This window comes from Dendropsophus ebraccatus, chromosome 1 (assembly GCF_027789765.1).
Source record: "Dendropsophus ebraccatus isolate aDenEbr1 chromosome 1, aDenEbr1.pat, whole genome shotgun sequence".
Lineage (NCBI taxonomy): Eukaryota > Metazoa > Chordata > Amphibia > Anura > Hylidae > Dendropsophus > Dendropsophus ebraccatus.
Genome location: NC_091454.1, coordinates 134972742 through 134990718, shown reverse-complemented (window position 1 = coordinate 134990718; position 17977 = coordinate 134972742). Strand labels below are relative to the sequence as shown.

Here is a 17977-nt window from a genome sequence, read left to right as displayed (position 1 = left end):
TTTTCAAAAAGTGCCCAACTCCTCCAGGACCATTGAGTTACCAGACATCTGGCTCACGTCTTCTATCTCGGATCTGACGGGTATACGTTATAACCCTGGACAACCAAGGTTGTGCCATAGATGTGGGGGTAGACATTTGGCATATACTTGCCCTCCAGTAAAATGTGTGGAAAGCTGGACCATATGAGAGATGCTTGGACAGGTTACATGTAATCTGTGCTCGGAACATGGACATACCATCTGGGAGTGCCCAGTAGCACATCACAACTAACATGGTGGCAATTCATCAGAAGAGACTGGGGAGGACATGGCATGTGATCTGGAGGCAAAAGCTCATGTAGAAGAAGAGTGCAGCTCTGGGAGATAAGATGCTGCTGCCTCAGATACTATTGTAACAGTGCAAGATGTGGAAAGTGTAAAGGCCCTATTACACAAAGTAATTATCCCTTTGTGTAATAGAAGACAACGATCAGCCGACATGCACAACACGTTGAAAAATCAACGATCACAATAGCAGTGATCTGCTGCAGTTGCTCCATGCAATAGGAGTGACAGCAGCAGACCGCCATTATCTTCTCTGGGCTGCCAGGACGATCTAGCCATCACCCAGGCAGCCCTCCTAGCTCTTACCAACACATGTAATAGCACCGGCAGCGAGCGAGAAACGATGAGCGAATGCTGATCTGACGGGTGGGAGCTTCCTTGCTCCCTCTTGTCGCCCCATGTAATAAGGGCTTAAGAGTTCTGCAAGAAGTCATGCCCAGAGAGGAAATTTGTAATAGCCTTCCTGATATGAAGCTGGTGACTGAATTGTCTTTTACAATTTTCCTCTGGAGGTCGTTTTATAGGAGAAGAAATTTTTTATTAAAGGAAACCAATCACACTAAAATTGGGCATAAAGCTAAGGAAATGTGCTGGTACATCAGCCAGCATGCTTCCTAACCATCCCCCTGTCCCATGAACATTCAGCCCGCAAAGTTAGTTTGTGTCCCGCGCTCTATGCAAATTACCATATAAGTAGTCATGGTGGACGGGACGGCTGTTCGAGTAGTCACGGTGGGCGGGGTCTTCGTCAAGTAGTCACTGGGTCCTGGGCCGGCTCCTGCGCTGTAATCACGCCCCTCCGGGCGTGTTGTAAAGCGGCACCTGGTGACGTCACTCGGGGGGGGGGGGGGGGGGGGGGCGGCATTGCACCTCAGCCACGCCGACGTCTTTACTAAGCTGCGCATGCGCAGTACAGTGGGTGAAGTCGCTGCTGTACTACGCCACGCAAGCGCAGTACAGCAGCGTCTTCTCAGGCTGCACTGCGCATGCGCAGCTTAGTAAAGACGTCGGAGTGGCCGACATGCAATGCCGCCCCCCCCCGAGTGACGTCACCAGGTGCCGCTTTACAACACGCCCGGAGGGGCGTGATTACAGCGCAGGAGCCGGCCCAGGACCCAGTGACTACTTGACGAAGACCCCGCCCACCGTGACTACTCGAACAGTCATCCCGCCCACCGTGACTACTTGTATGGTAATTTGCATAGAGCGCGGGACACAATTAAACTAACTTTGCGGGCTAAATGTTCATGGGACGGGGGGATGGTTAGGAAGAGTGCTGGCTGATGTACCAGCACGTTTCCTTAGCTTTATGCCCAATTTTAGTGTGATTGGTTCCCTTTAAAGTATTTTATTTCGCCCCAAAAGTTATACAAGTCACCAATATACACGTATTACAGGAAATGCTTATACACGTATTACAGGAAATGCTTATACAGTGCTTTTTTCCCTGCACTTACTACTGCATCAAGGCTTCACTTCCTGGATAACATGGTGATGTCACAACTAGGCTTGCTCGAACAGCGGAAAAAGCTAGGTTGGATTGAACTGGAACCTAGCCAGACCCTCCGCATTTAATTGCTGAAGCCTTGACGGTCCGTGCGGAAGAAGGAGACATCTCGGATACCACCTGAATTCCGGGATACAGCATATTACCTAGGCTGAATCGGGGAACTCCAGGCGGTCCCCGGGATGTCACCTCCTTCCGCACGGACCGTCAAGGCATCAGGAATCAAATGCAGAAGGTTCGGCTAGGTTTGAGTTCGATCGAACCCAGCTTTTTTCGATGTTCGAGCAAGCCTAATCATGACGAGACTCCCAGAGCTGTGTGGGCTGTGGCTGCTGGAGAGGATCGTCCTCTCCAGCAGCCACAGCCCGCACAGCTCTGGGAGTCGGGGAGACATCACCATTTTATCCAGGAAGTGAAGCCTTGATGCAGTAGCAAGTGCAGGGAAAAAAGCACTTTATAAGCATTTCCCGTAATAAGTGTACATGATTTGTATAACTTTTGATGGGGGCGCAATACAATACTTAAATAAAAATTTTCGCCAGACATCCTTTAAGATTGTTATCCACCCTTTTTTTAATAAAAAAATAAAAGGGCAGGTAACTTGCAGGGCAGGCTTACCAATTTGTCCTTCTCCCCAAAAAGCTATTTTCTATGGTTCCTCAGAATGTCTCTCACACAGACTATGAATGCGGTTACTTCTGCATTGTGCACACCACTCAACTACAATTCACAGCATCTGTACTGGCTGCAACAGATCCCTCCCACACAGCAGCAATTTTCATTGGTTGAATAAGTCCCTAAAACATATGCTCTATAATTTCCTAAACCATCTCCTCTATCTATGGCATGTCTGCATTGTGTCTGAGCATATGCAATATGTGCTGTCAGACTAAGAATAGATCACAGGACAGGAGCTCAGCGCTTCAACAGTAGCACATGAACATCAGATGCAGAGATCATCATTGGCCTTGCTTGTATGTAACTTTGTGCTGCAAGCCAGAAAAGAGAGCGACAACGGTCAATTTTAGGTGTCGACGACGAGCTTAAAAGTGGACAATGAATTTCACAACACTAAACAAGTATATTAGGTAATTATATAACAAAAAAATTGCCGTTTTACTACTTAATGCAAAAGGTTAAAACATCTGCTAGTTCACATTAAATTCAATTGTATGTCTGAAAAATAAAACGTTTTGGGAAAATATTTTCAAAATTGTGAAATTTGTGAAAGTGCTGAAAGAGAGCATTAAATTGCCTGTAAAAAACAACACAAATGATGTTTATTTTGTTTGATACTCATTGAGAGCGTCAAAAAAGGTGTGTGCATATAGCTTTTCACTAAAACACTGCAGTCCAGAAATTACTCCCAGAAAAAGAATGCTTTAATCATACAACTATTTACATAACAAGTCGAAGTGAATGTATGCTATTATTATTGAGCATAGTTTATTGGCACATATTACACCATCAGTACTCTACTATTTCATTACTTCTTGTTGTACACACACAAGTTCTCATTTTGTAAATCTGCTCATCAAATATACCTTATTACCAAAACTCCAAATGCCAACTCATGTAACCCAAGTAAGATTTACATTAGCATGCCAGGTTAGAGGACAGAAAGACTTTGCCATCATCAGTGCACTCCAAAATAGATTCCATTTGTATATCAGGTGGATTTCCAGGGAATAAACAGATCTCTTTCCTGAAGTACCTGCAACGCAATCACCTTCATCCTGTAGAAGTGACTATTGGTTGTTTTCAGTACCTGCTTCGGTGTCCCTCAAAATAATTATGGTGTCTGTATAGAACAGAGACCAAGCTCATGTACTAGAAACAAACACACAAGTGTAACCAAGGCTGCTAGTTGTGTCTGCTCCGTGGATGCTTCATACCCAGCCAGAGGTCTGCATATCAATGCTGTATTGATTTGGAAGTGTAATACTGTATATGATCCTGCCTCTTCCCATTCCACTATTCCACTATCAGTGTACCTTAAAAGAAGAAAATTCTTTGCAATATATCATGTGACAACAAGTCTTTCAAAGTGATCAGTTAGCAACCAGCAGGAGACGGTGCAAAGAAATACATAGCAAGCATTATGAAGTAAACCATAACCAGGGCAGTTCCTGCAAAGAGAAAGTACTAGTTACTACCATGCTTTTGAGACCCCCACAAAAACAGTATACATTTGGGAAACAGACTGAACATAGTCACAATACAATGCAAATTTTGTGGTATACAACGACAATCTGGTAGATCAGGAGCTCGATGTATACGGCAGTGTGCCCCTCCTGCAGCCATTTGTTTCAATGTGTCAAACAAATTCTAAGTGTAGCTTCACACACACCGTATCGCAGCGGATCCGCAGCAGATTAGATCTAAATAACTGAGCACAGCATCAAATCTGCACCATCAAATTTGCTGCGGATCCGGTGTGTGTGAAGGCACCCTAAAAGTGACTGTGAAGTACATTTGTGAGCATATATTGTTTTTTTTTTTTTGTGAAACTAAAAATTTTTTGTTATGTCAGAGACTTTTCAAACATTTTGATTGGTCAGGGTATGGTTTCTCTGACTGGCAACAATTGCTAGAATGAGTGGGTAAAGTGTTCAGCTGAGCACTTCTCTCCCAGTCTAACTGCATGAGAAAAGCTCCATAGTCTAAGCATAGAGTCTGGCTCATGCAGCTAAACAGCGAGAGAAGCTATGCCAGGAATATATAGTACACACCAGCAAACCTTTGTGACAGGCTACCGATGTATACCTCCAACATGTGCAGGAACACTTGAAGGTGGTCTAAGACATAACAAAGTTACTAAGAGGTGGCTGTTCATGCACTAGGACACTGAACTGGTAAACCTGCATTGGTAAAAGACCAGCATTGTGGCCTACTGACTGAAGATAAAACTTCTCTGCAACTAACAAAATAATGATCAGAAAAATGCAACAGGCACTGTTTGAATCAGCATTTGGAAGCAAAAACCTGTAGACCATAAGCAGAAAAAAAGCTATAAGAGCTTTTCAGTTTTTGACTTACAAATAGCAACACAAAAAATGCTATGTAAAAATAGTCTGTATTATAACTGATAATACCGTTCCCCAATATATTCACCTGTATCTCTAAACCAGACATTTATTAACCCCTTAAGGTCAAAGCCAATTTTCGTTTTTGCGCTTTTGCTTTTTCCATTTTATGTTTAAAAGTCCATAGCGCTTGCATTTTTTCACCTAGAGACTTATATGAGCGCTTATTTTTTGCGAAACCAATTGTACTTTGCAATGACAGGCATAATTTTTCCATAAAATATGTTGTGAAACCGGAAAAAAATCATTTGCGCTGTCAAATTAAAAAAAAAAAAATTTGTTTTGATTTCGGGGAGTTTTGCATTTACGCCGTTCGCCCTATGGTAAAACTGACTTGTTATGCATGTTCCTCAAGTCGTTACGATACTATGATATGTAGCATGTATAACTTATATTGCATTTGATGGCCTGTAAAAAATTCAAACCATTGTTAACAAATATATGTCACTTAAAATCGCTCCATTCCCAGGCTTATAGCGCTTTTATCCTTTGGTCTATGGGGCTGTGTGAGGTGTCAGTTTTTGCGTCATGATGCGTTCTTTCTACCGGTACCTTGATTGCGCATATACGACTTTTTGATCGCTTTTTATTACATTTTTTCTGGATTTGATGCGACCAAAAATGCGCAATTTTGCACTTTGGGAATTTTTTGCGCTTACGCCGTTTACCATACGAGATCTGGAATGTGATTAATTAATAGTTCGGCCGATTACGTGCGCGGCAATACTAAATATGTTTATTTATTTATTAATTTATATTTATAAAATGGGAAAAGGGGGGTGATTTGGACTTTTATTAGGGGAGGGGATTTTTTTATTAATAAAAACACTTTTTTACTTTTTTTTTTTTACATACACTAGAAGCCCCCCTGGGGGGCTTGTATATACATAGCACTGATCTCTCATAGAGATCAATGCTGTGTATATACACAGCAAAGATCCATTAGATCAGTCATAGATTGCTATGGCCTGCTGCAGGCCACAGCAATCTATTGCCGAGCCGGGATCAGCGTCATTCCGACGCTGAGGCCCGGCACAGGCAGAAGAACGGATCTCCCCCCCGCGATCGCATCGCGGGGGGGAGATCCGTGCCACTAGACACCAGGGATGCACGGAGGAAAGCACTTCAATGCAGCTGTCAGGTTTGACAGCTGCATTGAAGGGCTTAATTAGCCGGCGCGGCAACGGGACCCGCGCCGGCTAATAGAGGCACTGCCCGGCTGCAGATTGCAGCCGGGATCGGTGCCGTTCAGAGCGGGGTCCCGGCGGGACCCCGCTCTGAACACCCCCTGCGGCACCATGACGTATCAGATACGTCATGGGTCGCTAAGGGGTTAAAGATACTATACAAATCTATTTACATTTGTGTTCATTCATATTAAACACAAAAGCAACAATTAACATAATGGAGGCCGGTACGTAAGTTATACGGCCTACCTTTTTGCATCTCGCGCTACATGCCTCTCTGGTGCCCCCCAATCTTCCCATTAGGCAGACAGAACAAACTTTTCATACCCTGCCATTCCAGCCCCCTGCAGGTAGTGGGTGACAATCAATCTGTTTGATTGACGGTAACTGACGTGGCAGGAGGTAGCAGGGAGGACTGGGCCTAATTCCGGGGGGGGGGAGGAGGTCTTGGGATCCTTTGACGACCTTATAGGTCCTAGCTCCAGACATGACTCGCTCTCCTATCTGTACCAGGTGCTACGTAAACAGTTTTTGTGTATGGATAAGTAGAATGTACTCAAAAAGTGGGAAGCGGAATTGGACAATGAGGACATATCTGCTCAGATGTAGAGAGGATGGGAAGGGACGCATAAACATGTGATTAATGAGCAATGGCGGGAAACACTCTTTAGAATCTTACACAGGGCTACTTACGCGTTTAACTTGTCTTATAGAGATGCGCCGACACATTGGTAGTGGGCTTGGGAGTTGGGTGTTCTTTTAGGGACACTGTTGTTGTTCCAGAGGTATCAGCACGAGAACCCTGAGAGAGGGTGCTGACTTTTGCCTTGGTGACTGGTACCCTATGCCTGTGCCTTATGCATGTTCGGTGGTCGGACCCAAACAATACGTTCACTGTCTCCACATGGACATTTTCGTTGTTACACTTCTTATTTTCTCTCATCGCCGCAACATGATTTTTAGGACCAGACCAGCCAAGGACTTTTCTTGTTCATTGCTATCTCTTGCTACGTTTCTTGCATTCGATCTCTGTGTAACTGCTCTCCCTTGGGAATTCTATGTATATTGTATATTTGTCTTTGGCTTTGTGAAAATAATACGTTTGTTTAAAAAAATAAACATAAAATAAATCCAGTGCCTACCTTGAAAATAGTCACACTTCCCATCCATAAAGATGTAGTTCATCAGGATCACACTAAACATGCTGGCCCATAGGTGCAGATCACTAAATACTAAAGTAAATCCTGTTGGCTGGATGGAGAAATACATAGATTAGGTCATAGGACAGGAATCGTAACTGTAGTGGCTTAAAACATATCTTTCTTCCAAAAACAATACTACACCTGTCCTTTGGTTGTGTGCGGTATAACCATTCAGTTCTATTCACTTCAAAAGAACGGAGCTGCAATACCACGCACACATTGAGGACAAGAGTAGTGCTGTTTGTGGAAGAAAGGAGCTATGTCTTTCTAATTCTGGATAGATAAAAAAAAAAAAAAAATAGAAGATGCAGCAAAAAATGCTGTATCCCTGTAAAATGTACTCAATGGAAGTGGTTTATATTGCTTGAAAGACTGGTGGCTATTGGCTTTATTAGACCAAACATAATGTACTTGGGACTAAATTTGGTCTGTTTTACACCAATATACATTTTATTTGCAGGACACAAATGTATAGTTTACCAGACTTGTGTCCTGCAAACAAAACATACCAATGTATACTGCCACAAAACTGACCAGAAGTAGTCAGTTACACTACGTATAGACTATGCTGTATGCCAGAAAACCTTTGTAATGGTGTACAAACAACGCATTATGAATCCCCCCTAACATCTGATGGAAAAACATGTAGTGGAAACATCTCTCTTTTAGAAACCTGAGAGAGATTAGAAAAGTCAGTGGAATCTGTTGGCAAAGAGGTTTTATTTTTTAGTAATGTACAGAATAAGAAGGAAGTTTAACTACATAATTAAACACTATAAAGAAGACACAAGAAAGTGATATCTGTAAAAAGGAGTTACTTACATAGAAAACAGTGAACAGCACCAGAATAGGAATCTGTAGCATGCACACCTGGACAGCAATGCAGCTCCCAATTTCTATGCTGGAGAGTAAAACCAAATAACCGTCAAATAGTAACTATGCCAAGTGCTCTAACCAATAAGATCTCCTCTAATCCTCCCTTATATTGTTTCCCCAAAACAATGAGTGAAAACCTTCTCCCCCCACTACAAACACAGTATTGGTAAATTATGAGAATCCTAAACAGCAAGTAGGAAAAGGGGAACAATAGGCTATAGTCCACAGTCTCAAAGGTGGTCTGGTGCAGATCAGAGAAAAGTCACCTTTTTGCACAAAGTTTTAAAAACCTTTTGCTGATCTGCAGCACAGGGGTTGGCACAGAGGGACTGTGCATATGGGTGTCACATGAAAGGGGTCTGGCTGCCCTGCTAACATGTGTAAAATGCAAATCAAATATATGCAAGTTCCAAGCTAGCGTACATTTTCAAAGCTGTGCAAGAGTACACTACAAATTACTGCTAAAAAAAATTACATCAATATTCAATAATGTTGCTGACCATGGCAACACAGATTTACTGACAAACATGCTTTAAATCCTATTAAGTTACCAACCTTAAACTCAGGTTATTCAGAAGAGCAAACTGTATTCCATTCACGATTTCTGGAAGTTCTGGGATCATCGCCAGGACAGTGACTCCAATAAAATACTGACAAAAAATAAAAATACATTCCTAAAAAAATTGACCCCCATACACTAACAGATCACAGCCAAACTATATAACAATTACATCTTTAAATTCTTACTATTAAAGGGGTTGTCCAGTGAAATTTTTTTTTTTTTTTTTTTTATTTCAAATCAACTGGTTTCAGAAAGTTATATAGATTTGTAATCTACTTGTAAAATTGTAAATTACTTGCTGCTGCTCTGGAGAGTTACTCCCTAGGGCATATAAAACATAACTTTTATTACAAAAATTCTAAAATACAAAAATCAAAAGAAATAGTGACAAATCGTGCTAGTGTGTCCCTGCACCTATTGTTAAGGTACTACGATATAGGAGGCTGAAAATATTCAGATAAATGGCCAGGGGAGGAATGTGCTCTCTCACAGCCACATAAAATATTTTCTCACCCTGCCTTTTGGGGATGGCCACCTCCTTAATAGGGTGGCCCCAAACCTATTTGGCAACTTGCCCATGTGGCCTCACCTATGTTGGAAAGACCAAAAGAGAATGTCGCAGTCAAATTCTAGAACATGGGTGACATAGGGAATAATCGTGATAAACCAGTGGCTATGCATATGTGTAATGTTCACAATACCAGTCCCTGTGCTATCAGATTTCAGGTTATAGACATGGTTCGTCCCTCCCCTAGAGAAAGGGACAAGCAAAAGAGATTATTTCAAGGAAACGCAGTGGGTTCATCGTCTAAAATCCGTGACCCCTCTTGGCGTGAATGAGTATTTCGTTTACTTGCTTTTTGTGACATTTAGGACCTCAGTTTCTGTTTGTTACTAAAAAAAAAAAAGAAATGTGGCTTTTTTCTGACCGGCATATCTGTGTTATCTACTTCTAATCTATTTATATTGTTCTGCTGTCCACACTTATGAATCTATATAAAATGTATTCAGTATGAATCTAGTTATTTATGGATTTTTTATCAACTTCATTTATACAATAAACTATTAAGCTTATATTGGGCCCTCTGGAAGTGACACTCCACTGAGCAAGCAATATAACCGAGAATGTGACGATATAGCAGCATGATTGTAACAGACCCATCAATCTTTATTATTTATAATCTTGAACATATGTTAATACATTTAGCATGTAATCACTTTATCTTGGTTTTGGTTCTTATATTCTATGTGGTGGTGCGCAAGATGCGTTCCACTGACTCCCACTACATCTTTACTCCATTCAGTTTTGGAGCACATGTTGCGGTCCAATAACTGAAAATTCATGCGTACAACCTTTATCCTGATTAGCCGTTTTTGAATCATGTGACCATATGTTTATTGGCTGTTTATAATCATGTGACTAGATATATCTGAGTATTCAATGCTGCACATTACCTATAAAAATAGCCAGAATGGAGATTGCTCTGGATATGTATTTGTTGGGTATACCCCTAATGATACATGAGGACTTGCGCGGTAACAGTGGTGGAGCGCCGTTGCATTCCAATCACGGGAAGTTAAGCGCATTCCCGATGACCTCCCGTGGTAGCGGCAGTGGAGCGCATATTGCGTTCCACTTGCCGGAAGTGACGTGTGATGTGGCCCACTAACCGGATGTGGATGCATTTGAACCGCACGCCGCAATAGAGGTATTTAAGAGTGAGTAGTGGGACTCTAGGGGCTCAGACCAACATCTGACCGGACCCACCAACATCCATAGGGCCCTTCAGTAACCAATACTGCGATTTCTTACATCCCGGAGAGCTAAGTATATTCGTTATCTCTCTGTGAGTGACTTATCCTTGACAGACAGCCTCCACGGCGGATGCCGGGATGTGACTGTTGGATATAATTATTGGGCTTGTGTATCATGTCTGACTACTGGAGGCATGCAGTGGGTCAGCCTATACTGTAACATCAATTAACCCCATACATCAGGTGGATAATCGTGTCTGCTGTTTTTGGCCCCATACATTAGGTGGCTAATTATACTTTGTACCTGTTCTATGGTGGATGCCATGAATTTTACATTGGGTATATGTGGCAGATGCCTCCTGGTATGGTAAACTGCACTTGGCAATACGTGGAGCCCATAAAAATAACTGAATGAATCTACAAATCTGTTTTCAATCATTCTACTGTTAATCATTTTATATACTTAGGTGTGGTTCGCACTGTGATATCCTATATCCATTACATTATATTCTAATTTATCGTATATTAGACACTTGTTTCCCTGAAGAACCTGTGTATTCAGACAGGAGAAACGCGTCGGAATTGTACATAGATTACTGTATATAGGGTGTTGGTTGGGTCGCCTCTTTTTATATTCACGTGTTTTTTGTTGTCACCTCTTTGTTATTTTTTTCCCTGCACTTATTGATTAGGAAGGGACTGGCACTGTAGTTGGGGCCACCCTATTAAGGAGGTGGGCATCCCCAAAAGGCAGGGTGAGAAAATATTTTACGTAGCTGTGAGAGAGCACATTCCTCCCCTGGCCATTTATCTGTGAATGTTTTCAGCCTCCTATATCGTAGTACCTTAACAATAGGTGCAGGGACACACTAGCACGATTTGTCACTATTTCTTTTGGTTTTTGTATCTTAGAATTTTTGTAATAAAAGTTATGTTTTATATGCCCTGGGGTGTGAACAGTGGTCCGTCAGTGATAGCATGTAATATTAAGCACATCATTGGGCGCTTACATATATGTAGGCTTGCGGTGGCCTGTTTATTTTTGTGTGCGCAGTGACAATTGGCTATGGAGAGTTACTGTTTCAGACAGAGGTGGCAGAAGAGAGCACTGTGTCAGAAGAAAACACTATTTCCTGCAAGGCATACAGCAGCTAATAAGTATGGGAAGATTAGAGATTTTTTAATAGAAGTAAATGACAAATCTATATAACTTTCTAAAGCCAGTTGATTTAAAAGAAAAAGATTTTCGCTGGACAACCCATTCAATGAAACTGTCACTTCAGCTTTTAAAAAAAAACAGGGTGTAACTTAAGTAGGTTCACCTGCTGAGAGCACATTTTCTAACAGCTTTTAGATTTTAAATTGTGAGAAATGAAAGTATATGAAAAAGTGATTAGGTGTCATGTAGACAAAAATCTGAAAGGCGGTATCAGCATCTCTGCACCGGCGCTGGTCTATGCCTGAAAGAAACCAAAAAAGCGATGTAGCCGTGGTACATTCGCTTTAAAGCTTTTAAAATCTAAAAATCAACAGTAGATGTGATATAAAGCAAGTTTGCAATATTGCATATTTTTTTTAGTTATCATGGAAAACACAGCAGTTCCTGTTTTCTGATTCTTTTTTTTTTTTTTCTTTCCTCAAAAACTAGAAACAGTCAGAAATCAAAAAGTCCTGTGCATCCCAGATCATCTGAGCTCAAAGAGAGAAGGCAGTCATGTGACTGATGGACACATTTAGCTGTGACTCTTACTGGCCAGAATTCCTGTGTTTAGAAAGTCAGAAAATCTGCCTCCAGGAGACTGGGCCTGGATTTTTGGTAAGTTCAGCTTTTTTTTTACAGCATGATAACAACAAGAAAATAATGAATGTAAATTGCAAACTTGCTTTATATCCCATCTACTGTTAATTTAGATTTTAAAAGTTATAACGACAGTGACATTTTAAGGAATATTCATATTATACCATAATTGATCTATTACACTGCACTGTTGGAACGCCCCTTATATCTGGGATGAATGGGATTTACTTACTTGAGATACTGTTGCTCCTTTAAGTATGGGGCTAATATGTTCAGTAGCAAGATCCGCGCAAGCTGACATTAATAGTGTGGAACCAATAAGAATAACCACTGCTCGCCATCGGGACCAGTGCACCACAGCACTGTGATGATGTCCAGGCACTAAGAAGAAAAGAAAAAGCTGGTACAAGTACACAAGACTGGTAAATTTATACTTATAGTTATTGATTTATACTGATATTATATTTTTGTGTGCCGTCACATACTGAAATTAGTCATTTGGCAAGAATTGTAGTAAATCGCAATTTGAACAGAAAGTGTTCACATTAAAAAACATTCATGAGCCAAGAATTAGAAATTAAAGGGATACTTGGAGAAAATATTTGTTTTCAAATAGAGTGCCAGAAAGTTAAACACATTTGTAAATTACTTCATTAAAAGGGGTGATCGAGCACAACAAAACATGGCCCTTTCTTCCAGAGACAGCACCACTCTTGTCTCCAGTTTGGGTGAGGTTTTGTAACTCGGTTCCATTAAAGTAAACGAAGCTTTGCTGCAAACCACACCTGAACTGGAGACAAGAGTGGTGCTGTTTCTGGGAGAAAGTAGCAATGTTTTGCAGCGCTGGATAACCCCTGTATGCCCTAAAGAAAGTGGTGCGTTTTTTTCAGTCTGACACTGTGCTCTCTGCCTCCACCTGTGTGTTTCAGGAACTGTCCAAAGCAGTAGAGGTTTTCTATGGTGCGTTCTGGCACGTTCTGGCACCATTTTTTTGTTTTTGTTTCTTTGGAGTACTCCTTCAATCCATCAAGACAACATTTCCCGAATAACAATGTAAGCAGATTTATGGCAAAGGAAAAGTGGTGGAGCCAGAACAAAAAGTAAGAGACTGCAGTCCCTCTGGCTTTTCCCTAGCCATCGCTGTTGGCTTCTCGCCATGCAAAGATGTACAACACAGCTCCCAAAAAGCAAGTATGGCTGTTGCAGCTGTCTGTACAGCAGGAGGCGTGAGGAGTTTCTGTCCAGTATAAACACCTGGGAGATCGTCAGCATTTTGATAGCGCTGTGTGTTTCATTCTAAGAATCCTGTTCACTGACACTCAGCAGTACGTGGTGCGTGAGGTGCTTACAATTACTAGTTTTACTTAGCATAGTTTATCCAAAGTTTCTCCAATTTAAAGGATCACTATGCAAATATTAACAATTTTCTGTAAATCTTACCATGACAGTCACTGATGTGGATATCATAAATATGGGAATGAGTCTTCAGAGTGAAAATAAGTCCTATAACATAGGCAGCAGGCAAAAGAATGGACACGGTGTACACCAAAGGCCTAAGCAAAAAGATAATGACACAAAATTACCAATTAAACAAGGATAGCTAAATTACCACCACACAAGGACATTTTTGCACACTTCCTGTTGATATTCTCTATACTGATCCAAATAAATTCCATAATACACAGTGGACTGGACACAATTGTTGCACAAAGGCTTATTAATGAAGGAACTTATATGATCCACAGCACAGACAACTTCGGTGAGGTAGAGAGAAGACTTTAAACCGCATGAAGTGTGTTTGTTGGGAGGGAGATTATTGTATATTAGGAGTAGCACCTTTTACTGACCATTATATAATTGGTTTATGGTATTTGCATCAGCATTTTTGCTCTGCAAGCTTTATCCCTAAACGTCAGCTGTTTGTGAGCTAGTGGGTGCAGCCAAGCCTCTTAGGAAGCTCCATACACTGCACAGGCACAGAACACTGCTCTTCTATGTCTTAATAGTATACCCTCCTGAAGCAGCAGCACAGAGGACATTATAAAGCAGGGGTGAGCAGTGAATCAAGCCCTGGAGATCTAATACTCACAGTAAGCTGTTGTGAGCTTGGTAAGAATAGAAAGAAGCATATTTCTCTGATAAGATATAACAAAATTAACCATTTATGACAAAAGGCATCCACTGACAAGTGCACTATATGCCACAGCATTATGTGCAGTTTAATAAATCAGTTTTCAATAATACAGCACATTAGCCACTATGAATAACAATTTTTAAACTACAAAAAGCTTAGAATCACTGAAATGTCCTTGCATTTTTTGTATAGAAACCTCCAGGCTCCTTGGCTCTTAAATGTCCATGTTCAAAAGATCTTTCCTAGGTACCTTTTAATACAAATGACAGACCTATATATTAGGGATGACGTGTCACCTTGACCTATCAGCTATCTAGCACTTTGGAACATGGATTACACCGGATTCACTGTAAACTGTAAGGCAATTTCACATGTATAAAAATATACCTATATTTCTTTACTGCTATTATGTAAAATTAGACATTCTAAGCTAAAGGAAAAGTCCTGTAAAACAAACAAAATGACAGGCAGGGGGGTGCAGTAACATAATAAACAAAATATACTTGCCAATCCCTGTGCTCTGTAGCACCACTCCCAAGTATTGCTGACAGCCACCGGCCTCCTGCAGCTCCTCCAGCTGCATGGACACATACCTGCCTGATGGATTGCCTGTCCAGCAAATCAGTGACTGGGGCAGGACACCGCCCCTGTCACTGACTGGCTAAGTAGGCAATCCATCAGCAGGACTGTCAGCGAGACCCGGGATTGGCGCTACAGGGGAATGGGGACAGGCAAGTATACTTTCTTTGTGTTTCCACACACCGCTACCTTGGTATAATTTTTTTGTTTCACAGGATGCCTGTTGTAACTAAAAATAAAAAAATGCATATATGCACTCTGTGCTAAAAATGCCTACTGTTTAATGGGAAAAAAAAAATGTTAAAAAAATATAATAAAAAAAAAAAAAAATCACACAGAGGATGTTAAAACAAGGGTCCAGAAGCCATGATTTTGCAACATGCAAATGCCCCTTTAAGCATTTATTGGTAAATCAGAGTACATATTGAATATAGCCAGTACTTACTTTATGTCATTATAAAAGGCTGTGCCGTTTCGTCCAATCTACAATAAGAGATACTGAGTGAGAAGCAAGCGGAAAAATACCTTTAAATACCTTTAAAAATACATTTTTCTAAAAGCTCAACGGAAGGGGTGCGGCAAGCATGACTGGAAGCTGCAAGATGTCCTCCGTTGGGATGGGATAACAGCTCAGCATTTCAACTTTTTTGGCTGTTTGCATTATTGCAGAGTTGCATTGAAACACTATTTTCTTGACCTTTCTATGAAGCCTTGGTGACCTGACAGGTTCTGTTTAAGCTGTTTATGCAATTGCACTTTAATTCAACATCCATGTATATGCATTACTACTTACCAACTCTGTATGGCAATTCTGACAGATGTACCTATCTGTTCCATTTTGTCCTAAATTCAAACAATCTCCACAAATCATTTTTCCATACACTTTGGAAAAGAGAGTGGGTGCAAACACACCTAAAAGATAGAGAAAAACTGTTACATGTAGTGCTGATACACAAACCACCACAAACCAGATTTACACATGGTAAAAAATACAAGGTCAGTTGTTGGATAACCCAAAGGCTAAGGACACATTTGAAACCATTTTTTATTGCTTTGCACCTCATGCAAAAACCTTTTCTTCATAGCCGTTTATTAAAAAAAGTCTGCAAGGTTTCATTTCTATCACTTTTGCATCAGAGAAGTAGTCTTTTAGCTCTGTTTCCAGCCTTATCTTGCCTCTCCAGAATGATCTTTTAGGGTACTATTACATGGAATGATTCTCGGTCGATCATTGGCTGATCATTGATATAGGTTTGGACGTATAATTGTCGGGCGCCGACCGCGCATGGCTACGTGTAATAGCGGTGCGTGGCTGGCGGCTGATGCTATGCAAAGTCCATACATTATCTATCCAGGCTCCTCTTGCGCTCTGCTTCTCCCTGGTCCCCCGTGACCGCCGTGGCCAGTGATTGGCTGAGCGGCCTGTCAGCTCAAACAGGCCGCTCTGAAACTGGAGCGCCCGGGACCCTGGGAGAAGCAGAGCGCAAGAGGAGCCCTGCAGCATGGACAGGTAATGTATACAGTTTAGGCAAGGGCTGCAAGGACATCGGTAACTATTATCGGGCTGTGTAATAGGCAGGGGAGGATTAACTTTACTATAGGCCCCGGGCTGTTCACCAAGCCGGGGCCCCCAACCCCTCTGTAACTATGACAGCACTAGTTTGATGCTCATAGTGCAGGATAGATAATGTCATGATACCCTGATTTGTGCAAAACTGAGGTTAAAAAAAAAACAGATTTTTTGCAAATAATGACAGAAATGTAGCCAGGAGACAATACACCACTGAAAGTATAAGTCTGTTTGGGTGGCCATGGGGCCCCCAGGAACTCAGGACTACCGCCCGAAAGGGACCTATTATAATCCACTACTGGTAATAGGCCCAGTAAACGAGCGACGATCTAAGAGATCGGCGCTCATTTACAGTTATTATCGGGCCCCCACCAGCCCATGTAATAACACTCTAAGGCTATGACCAGAGCAACCCTGATATAGACATAAATCAGCTTAGAAAACAGAGGATATTAGGGCTCCTCTACAATCTAGAGTACTTTATAGTTGTTTTTGTATATATAACCAGAAATTGAAGGTAAAGATGCATAGCAAACTATCTTGAACTGCGAGGTCAGGTCCCAAACTGGACTTCCATTTATAAAGAAACAAAGGTGTAAAATCCTTAATCATCCTATCCCTCAGGAATACACAGACCCGAGATATAAGGTGACCTCCACATCAAATATCAAATATCAGACAAATCTCCCTAAAACCAGTTATAGAGAGAAGGTTCAAAGTTTAGAAAGAACACAGCTTTATTTTTTTTTATTGAATGCATATAAACCAAAACCTTGTGGAGTCATTAAAGGCATTAGACCTTGCTAGGACTTTATGGACAAGAAAGCCAAGTATGGTTATCTACATGTATCCTATAAATAGGATACAGAAACCACTAAAGAAAAAGGAGGGAAATATGTCAGTGTGAGAGGGCCCACACATGAGAAAAGTATAAAAAAAAAAAAAAAAAAAAAAAAAAAAAGAAGAAGTAGAGGAGAAAAGAGAAAAAAAAAACTTAAGGCCCATTTACATGGGATGATAATCACTAAGCAGTTCCTATAAATGCTCATTCAGACAATAATTGGCCTCCGTTAGGGTCCATTTACACAGAAATATTATCTGACAGATTATCTGCCAAAGATTTGAAGCCAAAGCCAGGAATGGATTTGAAAAGAGGAGAAATCTCAGGCTTTCCTTTATGACCTGATCTCTGTTTATAGTCTGTTTCTGGCTTTGGCTTCAAATCTTTGGCAGATGATCTGTTAGATAATCTTTCTGTGTAAATAGACCCTAATACTCACTGATCAGATGAGTGTAGTTAAATTCAATGCGGGGATTGACAGGGTGAGGAGCAATTGGCTCCCCACCCTGCCAATAACTCTTGTAACTGCAGGCAGCACTGTGCCTCTGGCCACAGG

At 41.3% G+C, this 17977-nt stretch overlaps 1 protein-coding gene across 3 annotated transcripts in view; it reads right to left on the bottom strand.

The window, feature by feature from the left end:
* Positions 1-3874: 3874 nt before the first annotated feature.
* The window catches only part of LOC138777179 (uncharacterized), a 28626-nt gene continuing 14523 nt past the window's right edge, over positions 3875-17977 (bottom strand). For 2 of the 3 annotated variants that reach the window (XM_069956261.1, XM_069956262.1), the window contains 8 exons: positions 15804-15922; positions 15456-15493; positions 13738-13850; positions 12530-12678; positions 8738-8832; positions 8129-8207; positions 7247-7355; positions 3875-3960 (listed from right to left, as the gene is read on the bottom strand). In XM_069956261.1, coding sequence (XP_069812362.1) covers positions 3887-3960; positions 7247-7355; positions 8129-8207; positions 8738-8832; positions 12530-12678; positions 13738-13850; positions 15456-15493; positions 15804-15922 — 776 coding nt within the window. In that variant the 3' untranslated portion in view covers positions 3875-3886. Of the gene's footprint in view, positions 3961-7246; positions 7356-8128; positions 8208-8737; positions 8833-12529; positions 12698-13737; positions 13851-15455; positions 15494-15803; positions 15923-17977 lie in introns of those variants that run through there. The other variant, XM_069956263.1, reaches the window with a different exon arrangement.